At 52.9% G+C, this 17,259-nt stretch overlaps 6 protein-coding genes across 6 annotated transcripts; 3 read left to right on the top strand and 3 right to left on the bottom strand.

The window, feature by feature from the left end:
• Positions 1-205: 205 nt before the first annotated feature.
• Positions 206-1,315, top strand: KD926_002440 (uroporphyrinogen-III synthase HEM4; the record flags this gene model as incomplete). The annotated part of the gene is made up of 1 exon (XM_053094120.1): positions 206-1,315. One exon carries the CDS (start codon positions 206-208, stop codon positions 1,313-1,315), a length of 1,110 nt encoding a protein of 369 aa, XP_052951089.1.
• A 438-nt stretch (positions 1,316-1,753) lies between these two features.
• Positions 1,754-2,986, top strand: KD926_002439 (uncharacterized protein; the record flags this gene model as incomplete). Its single annotated transcript, XM_053094119.1, has 1 exon — positions 1,754-2,986. One exon carries the CDS (start codon positions 1,754-1,756, stop codon positions 2,984-2,986), a length of 1,233 nt encoding a protein of 410 aa, XP_052951088.1.
• Positions 2,987-3,599: 613 nt separating this feature from the next.
• Positions 3,600-4,923, bottom strand: KD926_002438 (mitogen-activated protein kinase; the record flags this gene model as incomplete). Its single annotated transcript, XM_053094118.1, has 5 exons — positions 3,600-3,628; positions 3,700-4,047; positions 4,124-4,505; positions 4,564-4,759; positions 4,814-4,923. The coding sequence occupies 5 exons, from the start codon at positions 4,921-4,923 to the stop codon at positions 3,600-3,602; spliced, it is 1,065 nt and encodes a 354-aa protein (XP_052951087.1).
• A 2,923-nt stretch (positions 4,924-7,846) lies between these two features.
• KD926_002437 (COPII subunit SEC24) lies at positions 7,847-10,719 on the bottom strand (the record flags this gene model as incomplete). Its single annotated transcript, XM_053094116.1, has 3 exons — positions 7,847-8,422; positions 8,478-10,124; positions 10,186-10,719. The coding sequence occupies 3 exons, from the start codon at positions 10,717-10,719 to the stop codon at positions 7,847-7,849; spliced, it is 2,757 nt and encodes a 918-aa protein (XP_052951086.1).
• A 1,580-nt stretch (positions 10,720-12,299) lies between these two features.
• On the top strand, positions 12,300-14,698 carry KD926_002436 (kinesin family protein; the record flags this gene model as incomplete). Its single annotated transcript, XM_053094115.1, has 3 exons — positions 12,300-12,567; positions 12,641-13,050; positions 13,112-14,698. The coding sequence occupies 3 exons, from the start codon at positions 12,300-12,302 to the stop codon at positions 14,696-14,698; spliced, it is 2,265 nt and encodes a 754-aa protein (XP_052951085.1).
• A 618-nt stretch (positions 14,699-15,316) lies between these two features.
• Positions 15,317-17,080, bottom strand: KD926_002435 (AIM24 family protein; the record flags this gene model as incomplete). Its single annotated transcript, XM_053094114.1, has 6 exons — positions 15,317-15,664; positions 15,732-15,951; positions 16,028-16,146; positions 16,212-16,382; positions 16,624-16,742; positions 16,876-17,080. 6 exons carry the CDS (start codon positions 17,078-17,080, stop codon positions 15,317-15,319), a joined length of 1,182 nt encoding a protein of 393 aa, XP_052951084.1.
• Positions 17,081-17,259: the final 179 nt, after the last annotated feature.

The raw sequence follows: 17,259 nt of genomic DNA, 5'->3' as shown, positions 1-17,259 counted from the left end.
TATAAGTTACTAGACTCGAAGTTTTTCTCTTGTGTGCTGAAGTGGAGTCTGCTATGCTAGATTTGTTTTTTGTAGATGTAATGACGTACTTTAGACCGCCTACGGAATTAACAAACAGCCTCGGGATTGACTTATCATATCAACAGTTCCCCTCCCACTCCCCAATTCCTCATTACACACCCCCTTCTATTCCTTCTCATTCAAAATGACCACCTCTTCTCCCTTCTCTTCCTCCGCCACGCCAATCCTCCTCCTCAAAACCAAATCCACCCCAGCAGACGGCTACGACGAATTCTTCTCCACCCACAGCTACAACCCCGCCTTCATCCCCGTCCTCGAGCACCACTTCCACGAACCCAATCTCCAATCCGTCCGACAGCTCTTCGAATCCGGCGCGCTCAACCCAGGCCCGGAACGGAAATATGGCGGGCTAATATTCACCAGTCAGCGGGCGGTCGAGGGGTTTGCGAATATGTTGAAGTCGCTAGATAGTAGGCCTCCCTCCCCCGCTCCGGTTTCTTTGCCTTGCCCAGTTTGCCTTCGTCTTGATGGAGCTGGCTGGAACTCATTAACTAATTTACTTTGCTCTACAGACTCCATCACCACGCCTGCTTCGCATTCTCTTCCCCTCTACACCGTCGGCCCGGCCACTTCCCGCTCCCTCACCACCCTTCGAGACGTGCACCTCCCGCACGCTACCGTCCTCGGCGCAGACTCAGGCACCGGCGAGGTCCTGGCGCATTTCATCCTCCAGCATTATCCCGCCTTTACCTCCTCCGACCCCTCTTCCTCTAACTCCGACTCCCCCGCTACCGATACTAACTTCCCCGGAAATGGCCTCAAACCCCTCCTCTTCCTAGTCGGCGAACAGCGCCGCGACATCATCCCGAAAACACTCATGAACGCACCCCCAGACCGCCGCATCCACGTCGACGAGCTGATCGTCTACGAAACGGGCGTGATGGCATCGTTTGAACGGGAATTCAGCACTGCGGTCACGGCCGCGAGGGAGTATTTGGCCGCAGAACGGGATGCTGGGGAGCGGGAGCGAGAGCGAGCTGTCTGGGTGGTTGTGTTTTCGCCGACGGGGTGCGATGCCATGGTTAGGGCTTTGGATCTAAAGGGGAATGGGAGCGGGGATGGGGAGAAGACGGACAAGCGAGAGAGGATCTTTGTGGCGACGATTGGGCCGACGACGAGGGATCATTTAAGGGAGAATTTTGGGGCCGAGGCGGATGTTTGTGCAGAGAAGCCGAGTCCGGAGGGTGTGGGGGAGGGGATTCAGAGGTTTATGCAGGAACGGGACTTGTCGTGATTTGTGGGGGTTGGGTGTCTAAGATACATACCTATTGGTAAGGATATGGTGAGATGATGATGTGATGTGTATCTATCCTATGATGGATGGGCTTGACTCCGGTCCTTGTACATATAGTTAACTAGAGGTATAGATAATTTAGCCGGCGTCATGACAGCCAGTAGACTTGCTCTGTATCAGTTATTGGCATCAAGGTCTAGATGGCCGAGAACCGAGAGAAGCCTGAGCAGTGACTTCTATAGTCAGTTCTGGACATAACCTTATGAATAACATTGGCATGGCATCCACTCCGTAACCATGAGCAAAGGGTGATCGCATCTCGGAGCATCTACTCCGTATATCTACGTCTACATCTACATACATCTCCGTATCCCACTCAACCGTCTGCGCAACCAAGTCCCTAGACGATCAAGACATCTCTTCACGACTCCCGCAATCATGACCAACACTCGCAAACCAACAGTCCTGACCGACCTTCCTCTGGAACTGTTACTCATGATATCAGATCACCTATCTGTAGTCGATATTGCATGTCTAGCTTTATGCAATTACCACTTAATGGCTTCCTTCATAGACACAAAATCCGCATTCGACAATTTCTCGAAGCGCCGCATCATTGATCTTAACGATGCCGTCCGAATCGAATTCATGACCCGGCTTGCTCACGACCTGCCGCCATACTATCTCTGTTTTGGTTGTCTCCGGCTTCATCGATGGTGGAACATCGAGCTACCCGGTCCCCATTTCGACTTCCTCAACCTGCCTAAATGCTTCAAACCACTAAGTTACAACGACAGATACGGACACCGAAGACGCGCGCTGGAACTCGAATACTACCCCTCCTACACCAGGTGTCAGCTTCATTTCGTGCACGTGCAGCTTGCGATGCGACGGTTCTACTGCGGTCCGCGGTTTGGCCTCAAAGCCGAGTCTTTCTTCAGTACTGAAGTAGCCATTCATTCTCTTGAAAACGGCACCTTGGGGCCAATCGCCAACGAAAAACCACATGACAATATCATGACAACGCTGACGTCAATTGAAGCCCGGATATGTCCTGCTCCATCGCCAGGTTTGTGCGTAAGAGCGCAAGAGCTGGCCGTGGTGAGACGTCAAAATGTGTCACAGCTTCGGCCAAAGCTTAAGGCAGGGTATATGCGGACCTGCGGGCATATGTCCACCATTTTGCCGGACTTTTGGCAGATTATGGATCCGCTTCTGGATCGGTTCAGCTCCGATTCAGCTCCGACGCACGTGAGTGACCAAGGACGCTGCAGGAAATGCAATACATCATGGAAGCTGGAGCTCCGTGACGTGGGACCAGGAGACGCCTGTCTTGTCCTGACCAAGTGGATGGACCTAGGACCGGGGCTGAGCCCAGAAGACCCTCGATGGCTGTGTCACCTCAGTACTATACCCAGGGTATCTTTGGCAGACGACGAACTAGTATCCGACCCCCAAGCGCGATTCGAAAGGGATTCAATCCAAGCTACCAAGGCAGATGCATTATCTGATGAGGAGATGTTCAATCGAAATATGTCACTCCTTCGGCGGCACGAATACCAAATCAACATGACCAAAGTTGGCCGCTCAAGGTGGTTTCTGAACGCGGAAGAGGCTAAGAAACGGGAGCAAACGAAGAAGCGTGAGATTTCTCGCTGTATCATTCTTTAGGGCACGCAGCATTCGGATGCTCGTCAAGCTGTGTGCATCCTCTTTCGCACATGGGAGATAAAATCGGATTAATTGGCCTGACTCGTTGCATTGAGGTCCGTAGCTCATCGACACGTGCCTGGGTGCTTGACTTCCTCAATGGGAAGGCACTCTCTGAGGAAGGCACGCCCCTCCCCTCAGAGATTAGGGGGTTCCTGATTTAAGGTGGACTGTTAAGAAAGAAAAAGAGAGCGAAAAAGTAGAAAATAACTACTATAAACTATAATAAAAAAGCACCGGACGCCTGAACGATCAATCAATGATTTGTAGTCAAAGTAAAGTCAGAGTCGAGATGACAATCGAGACGAAGTTACCTATTAGTCGAAATGCAGCGAGCATTTGGCGACCCCTACCTAACCCTGGCTTTCTTTCGTCTATGTAACTGAGATCCATCCATTATGGGAGAATTCAAGAGAGAAAAAAAAATAGATAATAGATAATAAAAAAAACAACCAAATGGGCCCTGTTTTCCCCCTATTCAACAGATCGATTCCTTTCATGTTTTATTTTCATATCCCCGGAAATGAAATACATGTAGGGAGTATGGCTTGCTATTGGATTCTGGGGTATGAGTTTACCGCATGATCTCCTCGTAGATCAGGACTGGAGATAAGATACCAACGTTAGTACATAGGAAAAAGACTGAGGTGGAAGATATGGGACGTAAGACGTACTCTTCAACTGCTCCTTGCTGAGCGCATCCTTGTTCTTATCGAAATCAAAGAATCCCTCCGGGATGGGCGGCGCTGTGGGCTCATCCTCCGGGTCATGGTAGGGCTCCAGGTACGGGTGACGCAGGGCATCCTCCACCGAGATACGCTTGGCAGGGTTGAACGCCAGGAGCTTCTCTAGCAGGTCCAGCGCCATGTCGTTGCTCTTGGGGAACAGAGCCCGGAAGGGGATCTTCTTCTTGAAGGGGAGAGAGCGGATGTACTCCCGAGCTCTCCGGGACTTGATGCCGTAGTAATCCTCCATGGTTGGTGTCCCGAGGACATCCAGAATGAGGGTCAATTGGTGGTGATCTGGAGGGATAAGATGTCAGTTCGAAGGGATTCTGTGGTTATAATCTTCCCGCCCAGAAGAACCACGGGAACGTACAGTCTTTGCCGGGGAACAGAGGCTTGCCGCTCAGCATCTCGGCCAGGATGCAGCCAACACTCCACACGTCAATGGCTTTGGTGTATTCTTTGAAGGTTAACATGATTTCCGGCGCACGGTACCATCGAGTCGCCACGTATTCCGTCATGAAACCCGAGTTGTCGTCCGTCGAGGCGGCCGAACGAGCCAGACCGAAGTCGCAGACTTTCAGGTCACAGTTGGCATTGAGGAGAAGATTCGAGGGCTTGAGGTCACGGTGAAGGACATTCGCTGAGTGCATGGCTTTCAGAGCACGCAGGGTCTGGTAGATGAAGTACTGGCAGTGGTCGTCGGAGAGGTCTTGGGTACGGATAACGCGGTGCATATCTGTTTCCATCAATTCCTGTGACATTCGTGAGCATTTGATCGCATTCCCGAACTCCTCCTTGAAAACGTCCTACCTGAATCAGATAGACTTCGTTGAAGCTTTCGTAGTTGCGAGGTCTCTGGATATCCAGAATGGAGATGATGTTCTCGTGATTGAAATATCGCAGCAGCTTCATTTCACGCAGGGTTCGCAGGCAGAACATCGAATGATCGAACGGGGTGATCTTCTTGATGGCGACTTTTTGCCCCGACGGCTTGTGAATAGCGGAGCTAGTAGGGGTCAGTCTCGATTTGAAGCCATCCTCGTCCTGTGCCGGTTCTTACCAGACGACACCGTAGGCACCTTCACCGATAACATCTTGGATCTCATATTGATCGGACACGTTGAAGGAGATCTTGCGCGACCCTCCTTGGGGAGGAAGTTGCTGCACCATTATGGCTGGTTCTGAAGGACTAGACGGCGTTAGTAAATGTTGCGTAAATCGACGCAGGTCGGTTCAGCGGGGTCGTTTCTGGTTCCATCATGTATGATGTATGAGAGCAACCAGCACTTGGGGGGGCTTGCGTGCCCAACGGCTGAACAAGACCACCATCCCAACTAGATGCAAGTATATCACCAGCAAATGACAACGCAGCGATGACCTGACAGGTCCACGTCCCACTCGGGGAGAGAAGTAGGCGCTTACATTCGAGATTTACCGCGAGAGGGTTCTTTAATAGAGGCGAGGGCTTAGTTGCAGCTGACTCGCATGCGCTGACTGTGGGGAAAGAGACGACGACGGTTCGGGACGTGTCGAGAGTCGGATGCGGGGTATGTAGCCCGTGTCTGTGATTGAAACGAGCTGGGATACGTCCGGTCACTCAGAAGTCCTCTGATACTTGGCAGGAGGATACTCGAAGGAAACGCTGGGTTTGCGGCTGCCGAGGTTCCGGAGAGAGCGATAGAAAAGGAGTCTCAATTATGCGAAAGATGAAAGGCGTGTGCAAGCGACACAACGAACGCAGGATGGCTCGGCGGGAGAAAGGATGCTAGGACAGGAGATCCATCAGTTCATGGTTCAGGGACAGTCGACAAAGGATCCATGCAGGGTTTAGCACGGGAAAAAGGAGAGGATGCATACATCAATGAGAAGCCCCGGTCTTGGTCCTGAAATAGATATTTCACGGGCGCGTTCTATTTTTAAACTGCTCAGCAGACGGAATCGCAGCGTCTGTCTTGTCTAGCGGTTTTGAGTCTTTGACAGTTCAACCCGGAAGACTGGAGATGACGAGGGGGAGGGGAGGGGAGGGAAGGGAAGGGAAGATGGTGGTAACAGGTCGACCAGGTGGGTAAAGTGGTCGCAGGAGGTAGCGGCAGAGGAGAGAAAGCCAGGAGAGGAGAGGAGAGGAGAGAGGAGAGAGGAGAGGGGAGGAGAAGAGGAGGAGTTGGTGGAGGGGCTAGATGGAGACGCCCGTAAGAACCGCCGTGGAAGTAAAGCCGATATTAAAGCGTATTATCCTGTGGTGGGGCCGCGGAGGGATGAGGAGAGTCCGTCCTCAGTCTCTCCGTCTGCCGTACGCCGTATGCGACAATGCGTCGAGGAAAGAAGAGAGAAGGTAAACAAGGGGCCTTGATGAGATGAATGCGCGATCGATGGAAAGGACAGATCCAGAACCAAAGATGGCGGTTCCTTGGATCCTCGACTGGTGGATCGACGGATTTCCGTCACTTATCGATAGGCCGTACCGTATTCTATCATCCTGTGAGTATAGGAGTGTCTAGTAGTATATACGAGAGTCTCGACAAATAGATGCAGTAGAGACAGTAAATACTCCCTGAGGCTGGAGAAGACAGTGTCGGCGATGTCTCGGGGTCTATCTACACTTTAATCTCCATGTACATACAGTGACGCCGTATACTTGTCAAAGAAATCCGAATCACCACGGGCACAAAGAGCTATTGCCACCTACTGTATACAATGTACTCCGTAGGGTTGATCAGGCCTCGTGGTCTTGACCTATCCTATGTGTATAGACGCTGAAGGTGTATCCTTACTACTCTACTTTCTACTTAAAGTATACATCTCATACCGAAGAGGTTAAAGGGCGTAACGGCACGGTAAAACGCATGGATGAACAAGACAATACTGAATCCACAATCCCCAATCAATCATTCAACAACAGAAGGTCAGATAACTACAGCCTGTCTACCTACCCAACCGTCTACGGTATATCCGTACACTGTGCTATCTACCACCGTCCTAAACTCATAATCGAGAACCGGCCACAACCGAATTCCCCCCGAGCCATTCCCACGTTCCCAACTCCAAACAACGGGCGGCCGACCAACTGGGGCGACTGTCTCGACCAGTGTTTCATTTTCCTTTTCCTCCCCCCCCTGAGTTGCACTTGCACCAACTGTCCAACTCGTCACGGCGCTAACTACAGTTGTTAACCCGACATCCTCCCTCCAAAGGCGTATCGCCTCACGCTACTGCCCTCCATCACAGCCATCACTACCTGTCACCCATCCCGTCACCTGTCACTCTCATCACGGCGCATCGGTGATTCAGACCTTAGCTTACTTCCGGCGTATGTATGGCTCATGGCTCATGCAGGTCTCATGCTCTGGTCTGCTTTGCTTTGCTCTGGTCTGCTCCGTGCACGGCCTTAGCTTGGCACGACATGCAAGGTCTAGTCGTGCGAGACGCCACGCCCTTCGTCCTTCATGCTGATTTGTCCCGTCTCTGCCCAACTCGCCCAGCCATGCTAAGCTGTGATCTAGAGTCGGCGCTGGTGCATGGATCGGCCGAACTGACCCCCCCCCCCTTCCCTCTTGAGTCCGCTGCAGGTTGGGTCGCATGTCAATCCTGGGCACGGCGGCTGGGGGTTGTGATATGTACTGTGTGGTGTGGTGATGTTGGTAGATCGTAGCTATGCAGTAGTAAGTACGGATTATTCTGTAGGTAGAGGTGTCGTACGTCATACTAAGGCCGAACCATGAATCCTCGACCAACTACCCCTTTGGAAGTCAGGGCTTGGATTTGATAATGAGAAAACTGAAGCAAACAAAGAAACATGCAATAATCATACAGCGTGAAGAAGCAAGAAAGAAAAAGAAAGGAACACCCTGAATTTTTCTTGAGAAAACATATAGGCAAAAAAAGAAGTCATTGGAATTTATTGATATCTTTCGCATAATTTACCCCAAAAAAAAGGTTGGTTTGTAAACACAGAACTATCATCATTACTGAACGACCTGTGGGCGGGTTCATCCTCGTCAGTCGAATGACCTTTGTTTCTCCCTTTCCATGGACCCATGTCGATAACGGGCACAGAAAAAGGACGGGGCGGATCAGACAAAGGAGAGAAAGGGGATCAAACCTTTTCGCGCAATGACCCCATCCACTGCACCAGGCTGACACTCTGGTCGGCCCGGTCCTCCACGAGCATCGTCTGTGCCCACAGGCGGAGACCCGGTTCCCCGTCCTCCTTCACCACGTAGAGGTGCGGCACTACGATGCTGCCCACCCCCTTCGACCGGTGGTCCCGACTCTTCTCGACCACCGCCCGCACTCGTTGATTGAAGTCGTTGTCCAGATCCGGCAGGTTCTGCTTGCCCACCCGGAGCTGCGATTTGTCGGGGAGGCCGAATACGTCGAGGACGAGCTGCGGCACCGCGTCGCGGCCGACCCAGAGGAACTGCGTCTGTCCGTCATCGATGAGGTACAGTCCAAACGGAACAACACGCTCGGAGGACAGGTTCACCGGCGGAGGAAGAACAATCTCTCCCGTCTGCTCATCGGGCAAGCCCGCATCGTCCGGCATGTCGTGAAGGGAGTACATCTTCGGGTAGATGTACTGCATCAGGAGGGGGAGGGGAAGTGTCGAGAGCAGGCAAAGAGCGGCAGACCGCATGTCGGTCGGAATCTGTGCGGATTTTCGGAGACCCAGCTACAACGCGAATGTTAGTCATGTACGGAGAGGAGGGGATTCGAGAGGATCCTACATTTTTAATCATAGCCAGGAAGAGAACGGGCAATCCTCTCAAGTTGGCGGGGAACTGGAGACCGCCGCCGCTGACGCTTCCGCCAGCAAGCTCCTTGCGGTATGTCGACAGGAGCTCAACGAGCTTGGCCTGCAACGCCTCGCGAGCAGGTTCCAGGCCGCTGCCGAGCGTCCGCTCAACTGCCTTGTGGCTGAAGTAGGTGGCAATCGCTTGCTGATCCGCCGACGCATAGATATCGGCCAGGTTCTGGGTTGTCGGCAGGGCCAGGGTCAGCACCCGGATTCTTCTCTCGCCGTTGCATGTGGTGTGGAGAACCGCCGTCTGCATGCACACGACAGGTTTCGTGACGGTCTCGTCGATTGCGACCTCAACAACATAGGCCTGGTCGCGAGGGAAAGCCGGGAAGGCACAGAGATCGGAGCTGCGGTTGAAGAAGTTTCCGTAGAACGTGTTCATGCGCAGGCCGGTCGTCGCGCGAACACGGAGCACGGCCTCCAACCCGATTTCGGAGGATAGATAGTCGGAAAATTCCCGAGCAAACTTGATTGCATCCTCTCCCCGGGCAGCATTCCAGCCGGGGTAGAAGTACGTCTGACCTCCAGTGTACCTCGGCAAGTTGCTGAGAGACGCCACGTCCTGGTACTGAGACGAGAACAGGAACATATCCACCGAAACCTGCGCCTTGGAGCACTCGACAGCGAAGCTCTTGTAGAAACTGTTGGCCGTCTGCAACAAGCTGCTCTCTTTGCTCGTGCCCAAAACCTTCTTGTCTTCTCTCATAGTCAAAGCACCGTGTCCGATATTCGGAAGAGACGAGCTCAGCACGGTCATCTTTCCGCCGACGGGAGAGATGAGCTTGTAACCGGCACGCAGAGCGGATCCCATCGCACAGGCATTGTTCTGGGTGCTCTGGAACATCTCCTGCAGCTTGTCGAGGAAGGTTTCGATGTTTTCGCGGCATTCGCTAAGGGTGACGAGGAGGTCTCCGGGGATGGGAAGGAAGGGCTCGTCGAGATCGCTGACAACGAGCATTCGGGGATCCGAGTTCTCCGATCCGTCACGCGGGATGCTGAAGTAGTGGAGGCTCGAGTCGACCGCGACGAAGCCCAGTCGCGTCCGGCGGTCCGCGTTGGGAATTCGGTCGAGGCTCTCCTTGATACACCGGGCACTTGTGGCCAGGAGACCGTTGGTGACCGAAGCATAGCTGACGTCGATGAGGAAGAGGTAGACGAGCGGTTGCGGAGGTCGGACCATGTATTCCTGAGGAGCAACAAATTCCACCACCGAGTGGTTGAGGTCGGATCTCAGGGCCCGGTCGGCGGGCTTCTGAAGCGTGGTGTCCCAATCAAAGGCCTGGGGTACATCGTTGGTCAGGTTGCACATGTTGCAGCGCCAGCGATGTCCATGATCGAGGAAGGTCACGAAAGGATTGATGTAGGATCGGCAGCGTCGGCAACGCGAGATAACTTGGTCTGGGATGACTGGGATGGGATCTTCGGCATCGTGGAGGGCCCCGTACGGCTGGATGACCAGGGCAAACGGCAGCTTCGACTTCTTCAGGAGGGAGTGGGTGGTCGGGACGGCGTTCAGGGTGGACCGGACATATTTCGAAGGGCAGTTGGCATAGGGGGAGGGATACACGCTCGTCTGGAATACATAGTCAGTAAATACCCTTGCGCACATCGACGAGAGCAATTCGTGCACATACCCCCGGAGGCAAAACAATGGGAGGTGGAGGGTAGTCAAGTTCCGCAACGTTGAACGGTTGTGTGAGGAGATCCGTCGGGTAGAGTTGGTTGAGGGGAACAGCCCGCGGCATCTGAGGCACCGCCTGCTGAGGCTGAGGAGGCAAGAGGTGCGGATCCGTCATCCCCATTGCGCCAAACTGTTGAGTCATCTGTGCGACGGGTGCGCCGCCATATCCTGGCGCAGCAGCAGCAGCAGCTTGCATCTGGGCCGGGTCGGCTCCGTACGCAACGGGCTGCTGGTATCCCGCAGCCTGGGGCTGAGGAGGGTAGGCTCCATAGCTGCCACCGGCGGGCAGTTGACCTCCTAGAGCCGCATTGGCACCAGAACCGAAATCAAAGGCCTCTCCGGCATATGCTCGCTTCTTCTTTCCTCCAGCTTGACCTTGGGCAGGGGCTCCGGGAACCGTCCCCGCGGGCTGTTGAACGGGGGACTCGTAGCCGACCGGTTGAGCGTAGCCTTCCTGGGGAGGATAACCCCCTTGCGGTGCTGCCATGAAGGGTTCTATGTAATTGGTATTCTCGGGGTTCGATGGATGGTGGGGGGGGTTGGTCAAGAGATCGATCGAGGTCTGACTAGGGGATTATGCAGACGTCGCGGGAAGTTCGATTTAAAGGCTCACTATGTTGGCGGTCAGCTTGGGGAGGAGGGACGTGGACAGGAGGGGAACTGGAGCCGGGGACCCTGCATACTAACAACGTAAATTGAACCGAACAAAATCTATGATTTAAAGGATCGAGAGACAAGGCAAAGACACCACACGTAGATGGTACCAAGACCGGGGAGAGGGGGGGGAGAGAGGGAGGGAGGATGGAGAAGATGGAATCTTGGGAATCTTGGGAATCTTTGGATGGTGTACGGTGGCCTTTGCGGCCGGGCTCGGGCCAATCAGAGGGGCCGCCAGCGTAGCCGACTTCGCCAGAGAGAGATTTGGGGGACGGATATAGAGAGAAAGATTCTTGCGATCTTTCAAATAAAGGAGGTAATTTTTATTGAGGACGAATATACGCAGTAAATGGGCAAACATGGTGGTTGTACAATCTGCGCATGATTTACCACCTCGGGGTGATGATCTCATCCGTGCACTTCTATACTTCCACCTTCCAAAGTCTGTATACAAAGAGTTAAGAACTACGTAGTTCAGGCAGGACATGCTTTATATGCGCTGTAGTAATTTACCGGAATAAATCTGGGATCTTTCATCTCTGTACCTATCCTGAAACCATAGTACTAATCAGGAGTGTCTTCGAGACCAGCTGCCCTCGTAGTTAGCAGTGCAATCACTCTGCCTAATGGATTGTGAGTCTACATTAGGGCCTATTTTTATGCAACGAGCCTGATGAACACGGAGCCAGGACTTCAGGAAAAGGAACGATTAAATCCCAAGGAAGTATAAAGTTGGTATCTAGGTAGTAGATATGATTTAGAGTCAACCCGTCCAGGGCATTAGCATGAACCCTGCAGCAACGACACGTGAGGACCCAAGACATTGGTGATATTGCTGGACAGTGAACTCTAGATAAAACCAGTTGCAATCAAATACCAGAAAGCCCATATATACAAGCACCGCGTGCGGGAACTCCCACGGTTGAGAACGTGGAATGCCTGGGGAAAGACCAAACGTTGCCCTGCCAACCGCCTGACCGCTGCCAGTCGCACCAAAACACGCTCCCTATCGCTTTTTCAAGAGCCTCTCTTCGCTCTTGCAGTCCATATCCACACCACTCAACCTCACTTTTCGACCTTCGAGGGTTTCTCGTTTTGCGGTCTTGTCTTTGGATTCGTTCCGTGTGGTTTCTTGTCGTATTCACCTTACCTCAAGAACCCGTGTTATTTTTTTTCGCATGTTGCCAGCAATCGATAGACGCTTTAATTAGTGCATCAAGCTGGAGTCACCGTTGACATCCAACCCTAATCCAGCAAAATAGATAGACACATATGCACCAGGCATAAACCACGATCGGAACAGACCAGACCGGCACGGGGACACGACGAACCCGCGCACCCTCCAATCCCACGGAATCGACCACCGAAGTCGCACGATAGCGGACCCAGACAATCGCTGAGATCGGCAAAATGAGCGTTCGGGTAGTTGCACGTATCCGACCCCTCCTCAAGTCGGAGCGAGAACTGGATGTCATCCTCCGAAGCGGCGCGAGCCAGACCGTCCCCGGCAAGACCGAGAAGAAGAGCTCCTCTGAGAATGCGAAGTTGGCCGCCCTAAGGGATAGGGATACGTTGGTGCGGATCCCGAACCCGAAGAACGAGAACGAGGAATACTCCTTCCAGTTCAACGCCGTGTATGACTCGGACGCCTCGCAGCAGGAGCTCTTCGACGCAGAGGGTGCGTGCCGACCTGCCAGCCTACTGGTTTCTTGGAATTGGTGATGGAATACTGATTTTAAGTTTTCTTGCAGTCGCACCTACGACTAAGCATCTGTTCAATGGCTTTGACGTCACGCTATTTGCCTATGGCGTTACGGGAACGGGCAAAACACATACTATGCGAGGTGGTAAAAGCCTGGCGGACAGAGGCGTGATCCCCCGTTTTCTGAGCAGCATATACCGACGCAGTCGCAAGATTGAAAGGGATAGCGAGGGCGAGTCGACGGCTACGGTTTCTTTAAGCTATTATGAAATCTACAATGACAAGGTCTTCGATCTTCTCGAGCCCCCGGAGAAGAGAACAGCTGCAGGTCTGCCGCTGCGAGACAACGGTGGGAAGACTGTAGTTGTAGGTCTGACGGAGAAGCCATGCTCCAGCCTCAAAGAATTCGAGGTTCTATATGACCATGCAAACACCAACCGATCGACATCGGCAACCAAGGTCGGTAGTTCGCAACACGCGTCTTGCATTCACGCGAAGCAGTTGCTAATCTGAACACTAGCTTAACGCCCACTCGTCACGGTCTCATGCCATTCTTTGCGTCAAGGTCGTCATCAAAACGGGTGACACGACTCGCGTGAGCACCGCCTCGGCCATCGACTTGGCTGGCTCGGAGGACAACCGCCGCACAGACAATGACAAGGAACGCATGGTTGAATCGGCCAGTATCAACAAGAGCCTGTTTGTTCTAGCGCAGTGTGTGGAGGCGATCAGCAAAAAGCATCAGAGAATTCCCTATCGAGAATCGAAGATGACCAGAATCCTGTCGTTGGGCCAGAACAATGGATTGACCGTGATGATCCTCAACCTTGCACCCGTCAAGTCCTACCACTTGGACACGCTCAGCTCGCTCAACTTCGCCAACCGCACGAAAAAGATTGAAGTTCGCGAGGTGGAGAATGAGCCGTTGTTCAAGGGACCCCCGAGACCAGCAATGCGGCCTTCTTTTGCAAGCCAACGACAGCCTCTGCGGCCACTGACGGCCTCAGTGAATGTGAACCTCGCTGCGAACAAGGACAAGGAAAAGGATGCAACCAAACCCGGTGACGGCAAGCCTATTAAGGCGTTCCAGGTTTTCTCTGACGGACCTCGCCCCAGGCTTTCCACGCAGTTCAAGAAACCCGAGATCCCCCAACGGCCTTCTATGTCCTTCGACTCCTCGCATCCGCCTCGGTCTCTAAAACCTAGTCGCATTGCGCAACCACCACCACCACAAAAGCACTACGAGGATATCTCCGCAGCCAAGATCGAAGAGATGGTGGAAAAGAAAGTTGAGGAGATGCTAGCGGTCAGAGCAGTCAGCGAACAGTCCCGACAAACTCAAGTTCGTGAATTAAACGAACAAGTGCAAAAACGCCTGGAACTTCTCGAGCAGCGCATTGAGGGCAGCGAGGATGCAAGGGCCGAGGGGCTGTCCTACCTGCTCATGGGCAAACAACACCAAGGGCGCGGGGAAGACGCTTATGCGCTGAAGATGTATCAGCTCGCACTTCCGTTCTTCCCCAACAACGAGAAGCTTGCGTCCAAGATCACTACTCTGAAGGAGCGCATTATCCAGGGCAAATCTCGACCCGACGCTGACCTCACAAGCGTATCTGCCCCTCCGTCGGCCCAGAGAGGGCTTGGAAGTATGCTATCACTCAAGAAACAGCCTTCTAAGATTGGCTCCAAGCGCCAAGCGCATGACTTGGATGAGGATTATGAATGTCCTGGTGATAGCACGCTGCAGCTGAGCGATGATGATGAAATCCGCGAGGCGTCTCACATTAGACGCAAGAAGCGCACCAGGACCCAGTCCCCCATTGAAGAGGAGCCAGAGGTTGACTGCGACGAATCAACCCTCTCCCCTCGGACCATCCATATTCTATCGATCATCAACACCCGCGACGTCAGCCAAATCAAACTGCTAAAAGGCGTCGGGGCCAAGAAGGCCGAGGCCATCGTCGGCTGCCTGTGTGAAATGGACCAGAACCTGGACTCTCACGCAGAAGAGTCCCGCGTCCAAATCAACAGCCTAACAGAATTGAGCAAGTTGAAGGGCGTTGGAGTGAAGACTGTGGAAAGCATGAGAACCGGGATTTTGATATAGACGGGAAAGGTTTTTGTTTTTTGACATCTGCATTACTGGAGCCGAGTCACAAGCCTAGCATTGTTAGCCTGTGTTTGGTCTAGCATTTTCTTTTTGTTTGGCATTTCCCTCTCCTACGAGTATCGTCGTCTGTCCAGATTTTTTTATTTCTGGTGCATTGTTTGTTTGTTGTGTTGGATTGCATTTCCGTCGTCATTGTCCACCAGCGAAGGTGTTTCTGGAGTTTCTTCTTATTTGGAAATATCGAATGTGTGTCCGTTGATTGTTGTTTCTTTGTATTGATTGTTGGTATATTCCCATTAGCGTCTTAGTTAAACTTCAAGATCGTTTCTCAGTTGCAACTTGGTGGATAGTCAATAGCATGAATGCTTTTAAGGTATTAATAGACAGTAGAACAGAGATGCCTTAATGACGGACGTCGGTTTTCAATACCGCATTTTCTACCAGAAATGACCAAAAGGAAGCTAAAAGGGAAATCCATGTCAAACAAAGTCGGCTGTGCTTAAAACACACAAACTTGTCTATAGTACAGTACATTGGAGCCTGCAAAACAAAAATTTTGAAGAGGGAGCGAGCGAAAACAACGACGGCAAAAACAATCAATCAAAGTTATGGTATTTAGTTCTTCTGCTCTGGCTCGGGCTTAGTGAAAATCACCTGGCCGTCCTTGGTCAGTTGGGCGATTTTCTGACCCGCGCCCTTGATTTCCATTTCCAGTTCTTCTACCGTCCTCGTAGGCGCGTCAGGTGCGGCATTGATGGCCTTTTCGGCCGTCTTGCGGAACTCTACGTCTTCAGATGACGGCGTCTTCTTTTCCTTTTCCGAGGCGGGTTTCGCGGGTCCGAGGGTTAAGCCTCTCGGCGCGTCGGCGATCTCGTTGACTTCTTGGGAACTGAGGATTTCGTTGATACGGGGGCCTCGGGTTTGGAGCAGGATAGTGGTAGGGCCGTCGAATTGGAGGAAGAGCTGCAGGTTGAAGGAATTTAGCATGGGCTCTTAACGAGGTCAATGTTGTATGGCTAGCTCAACGTACTCTATCTCCCCAAATGGTCATTCGCGACCACGTCCGGAGCTTGTGCAGATAGCTCATTGTGGTTTTCCAGGCTTTCGAACCCGACACGTCTCGGACGAATTTGGAATCTTGGATGAGTCTCGGCAGGCTTTTGAGGCCGGGGACTTGGAATTTCAGGGTCGTGGATTTAAAGCGGTACGGACGAGGGGGGTTGGAGGACATGGTGTAGGCCACGACATTGCTGGATTTGTCGTTAGCATTCGTGTTTGTAGTGTATGTCTATTGAGGCCTTTTCAATGGCGCATGAGCGAACATACCTCGGGTGCACAATGTATTGTTCCCCGTCTTTCAGCTCGACCGAATACACTTGACCCGTGCCGACGAGAGCCAGCAGGCCTCTACCGGTGACCTCGGAGCTACCCCAGTGAGCCACGCTCTATGCAAGTTAGTCTGGCTTCTTCATCCGTCTCTGGTAGACGTAACGGAACGGAAAAAATTTACCAGGCTTGTGTTGATAGTCGGCTTGACAGAGAGGGAACGACCCGTCCAAGCAAGCAGGGCCCGTCTCTGAGCCACCATCCAATCCTCCGAGCCGTTGAGGTGGACAACAGCAAAAGAAGTCACCGGAGATCGCACGGAGACCAAGGCCGTCACCGGGCTAGCCGAGGACACCTGCTAGTATGTCAGCATACCCATCCATTTCCAGTCATTGACATTTGCAAAGGTATATAAAAACCGACCTTCTGATACAAGAACGGGATCCCGACAGCCGCTCGTCGGAAGGGTTCCAGTACGCTCAACGTCGAAACTACCTGATTCAAGCCACCCACGAGAGTCAATAGATGTTTCAAGGACCATGACCATGACCATAGCCATAGCCATAGCGTACGGAAGGGTTTGTTGTTCCGCATACATTATCGGCCTTCCCGCTTAATCCAACCAAGGTTCCTCGTCGGGTGTACAGGTTCTGCGAGGCGGATAGCGAGACAGATAGGAGGGAGTGCGGTGCGCCGATGACATCAAACCGAGCATCTAGATTCCGAACGCCGTCCTGTTAGTTAGCCGTTTTGATCTTTTCGACGTCGAAGGAAGAAACGAGAAACGAAACGCCAGCGTCTCAATGGCTACTTCCACGGGATGGAATAGAATCAGAAGGAAAACACACCTCTCGACTCCGCCGAGCTAGGCGGTCCAGCCACGGGCAGATTATCACCATTGCCCGTCGCAGGCTGTTCCGCGGGGGCAGCGCGAATTTGAAGGCCTCTGGTCTGGCATGCGCGGTGCAGCAACGGCGCTCCTTGTCGCGCCCGGAGAGAAAGGGCACGGGCCGAAGGGAGGGCTCCGACGCCTCTCCTCAAGGGTTGACTCATTGTCGTGCCTGAGGATCAAATGCGGAGGGAGAAACAGTGAAGAGGAGGAAGGGCGGATTGAATGCGCCGAACTTGTTCTCCGCGGCGATTCTTCTGCGGCCGGATTCACGCGGCCCGATCGGGAATGGCGTCTTGGCACGGTTTGTATACAAGTCGGTAGGCAGTCACTGGCCTCGCTG

The sequence above is a fragment of the Aspergillus affinis genome (assembly GCF_023601865.1).
Source record: "Aspergillus affinis strain CMG 70 chromosome Unknown NODE_150_length_76013_cov_85_467696, whole genome shotgun sequence".
Lineage (NCBI taxonomy): Eukaryota > Fungi > Ascomycota > Eurotiomycetes > Eurotiales > Aspergillaceae > Aspergillus > Aspergillus affinis.
The sequence above is the reverse complement of the archived record's forward strand: the minus strand, read 5'-3'. Positions and strand labels throughout refer to the sequence as shown.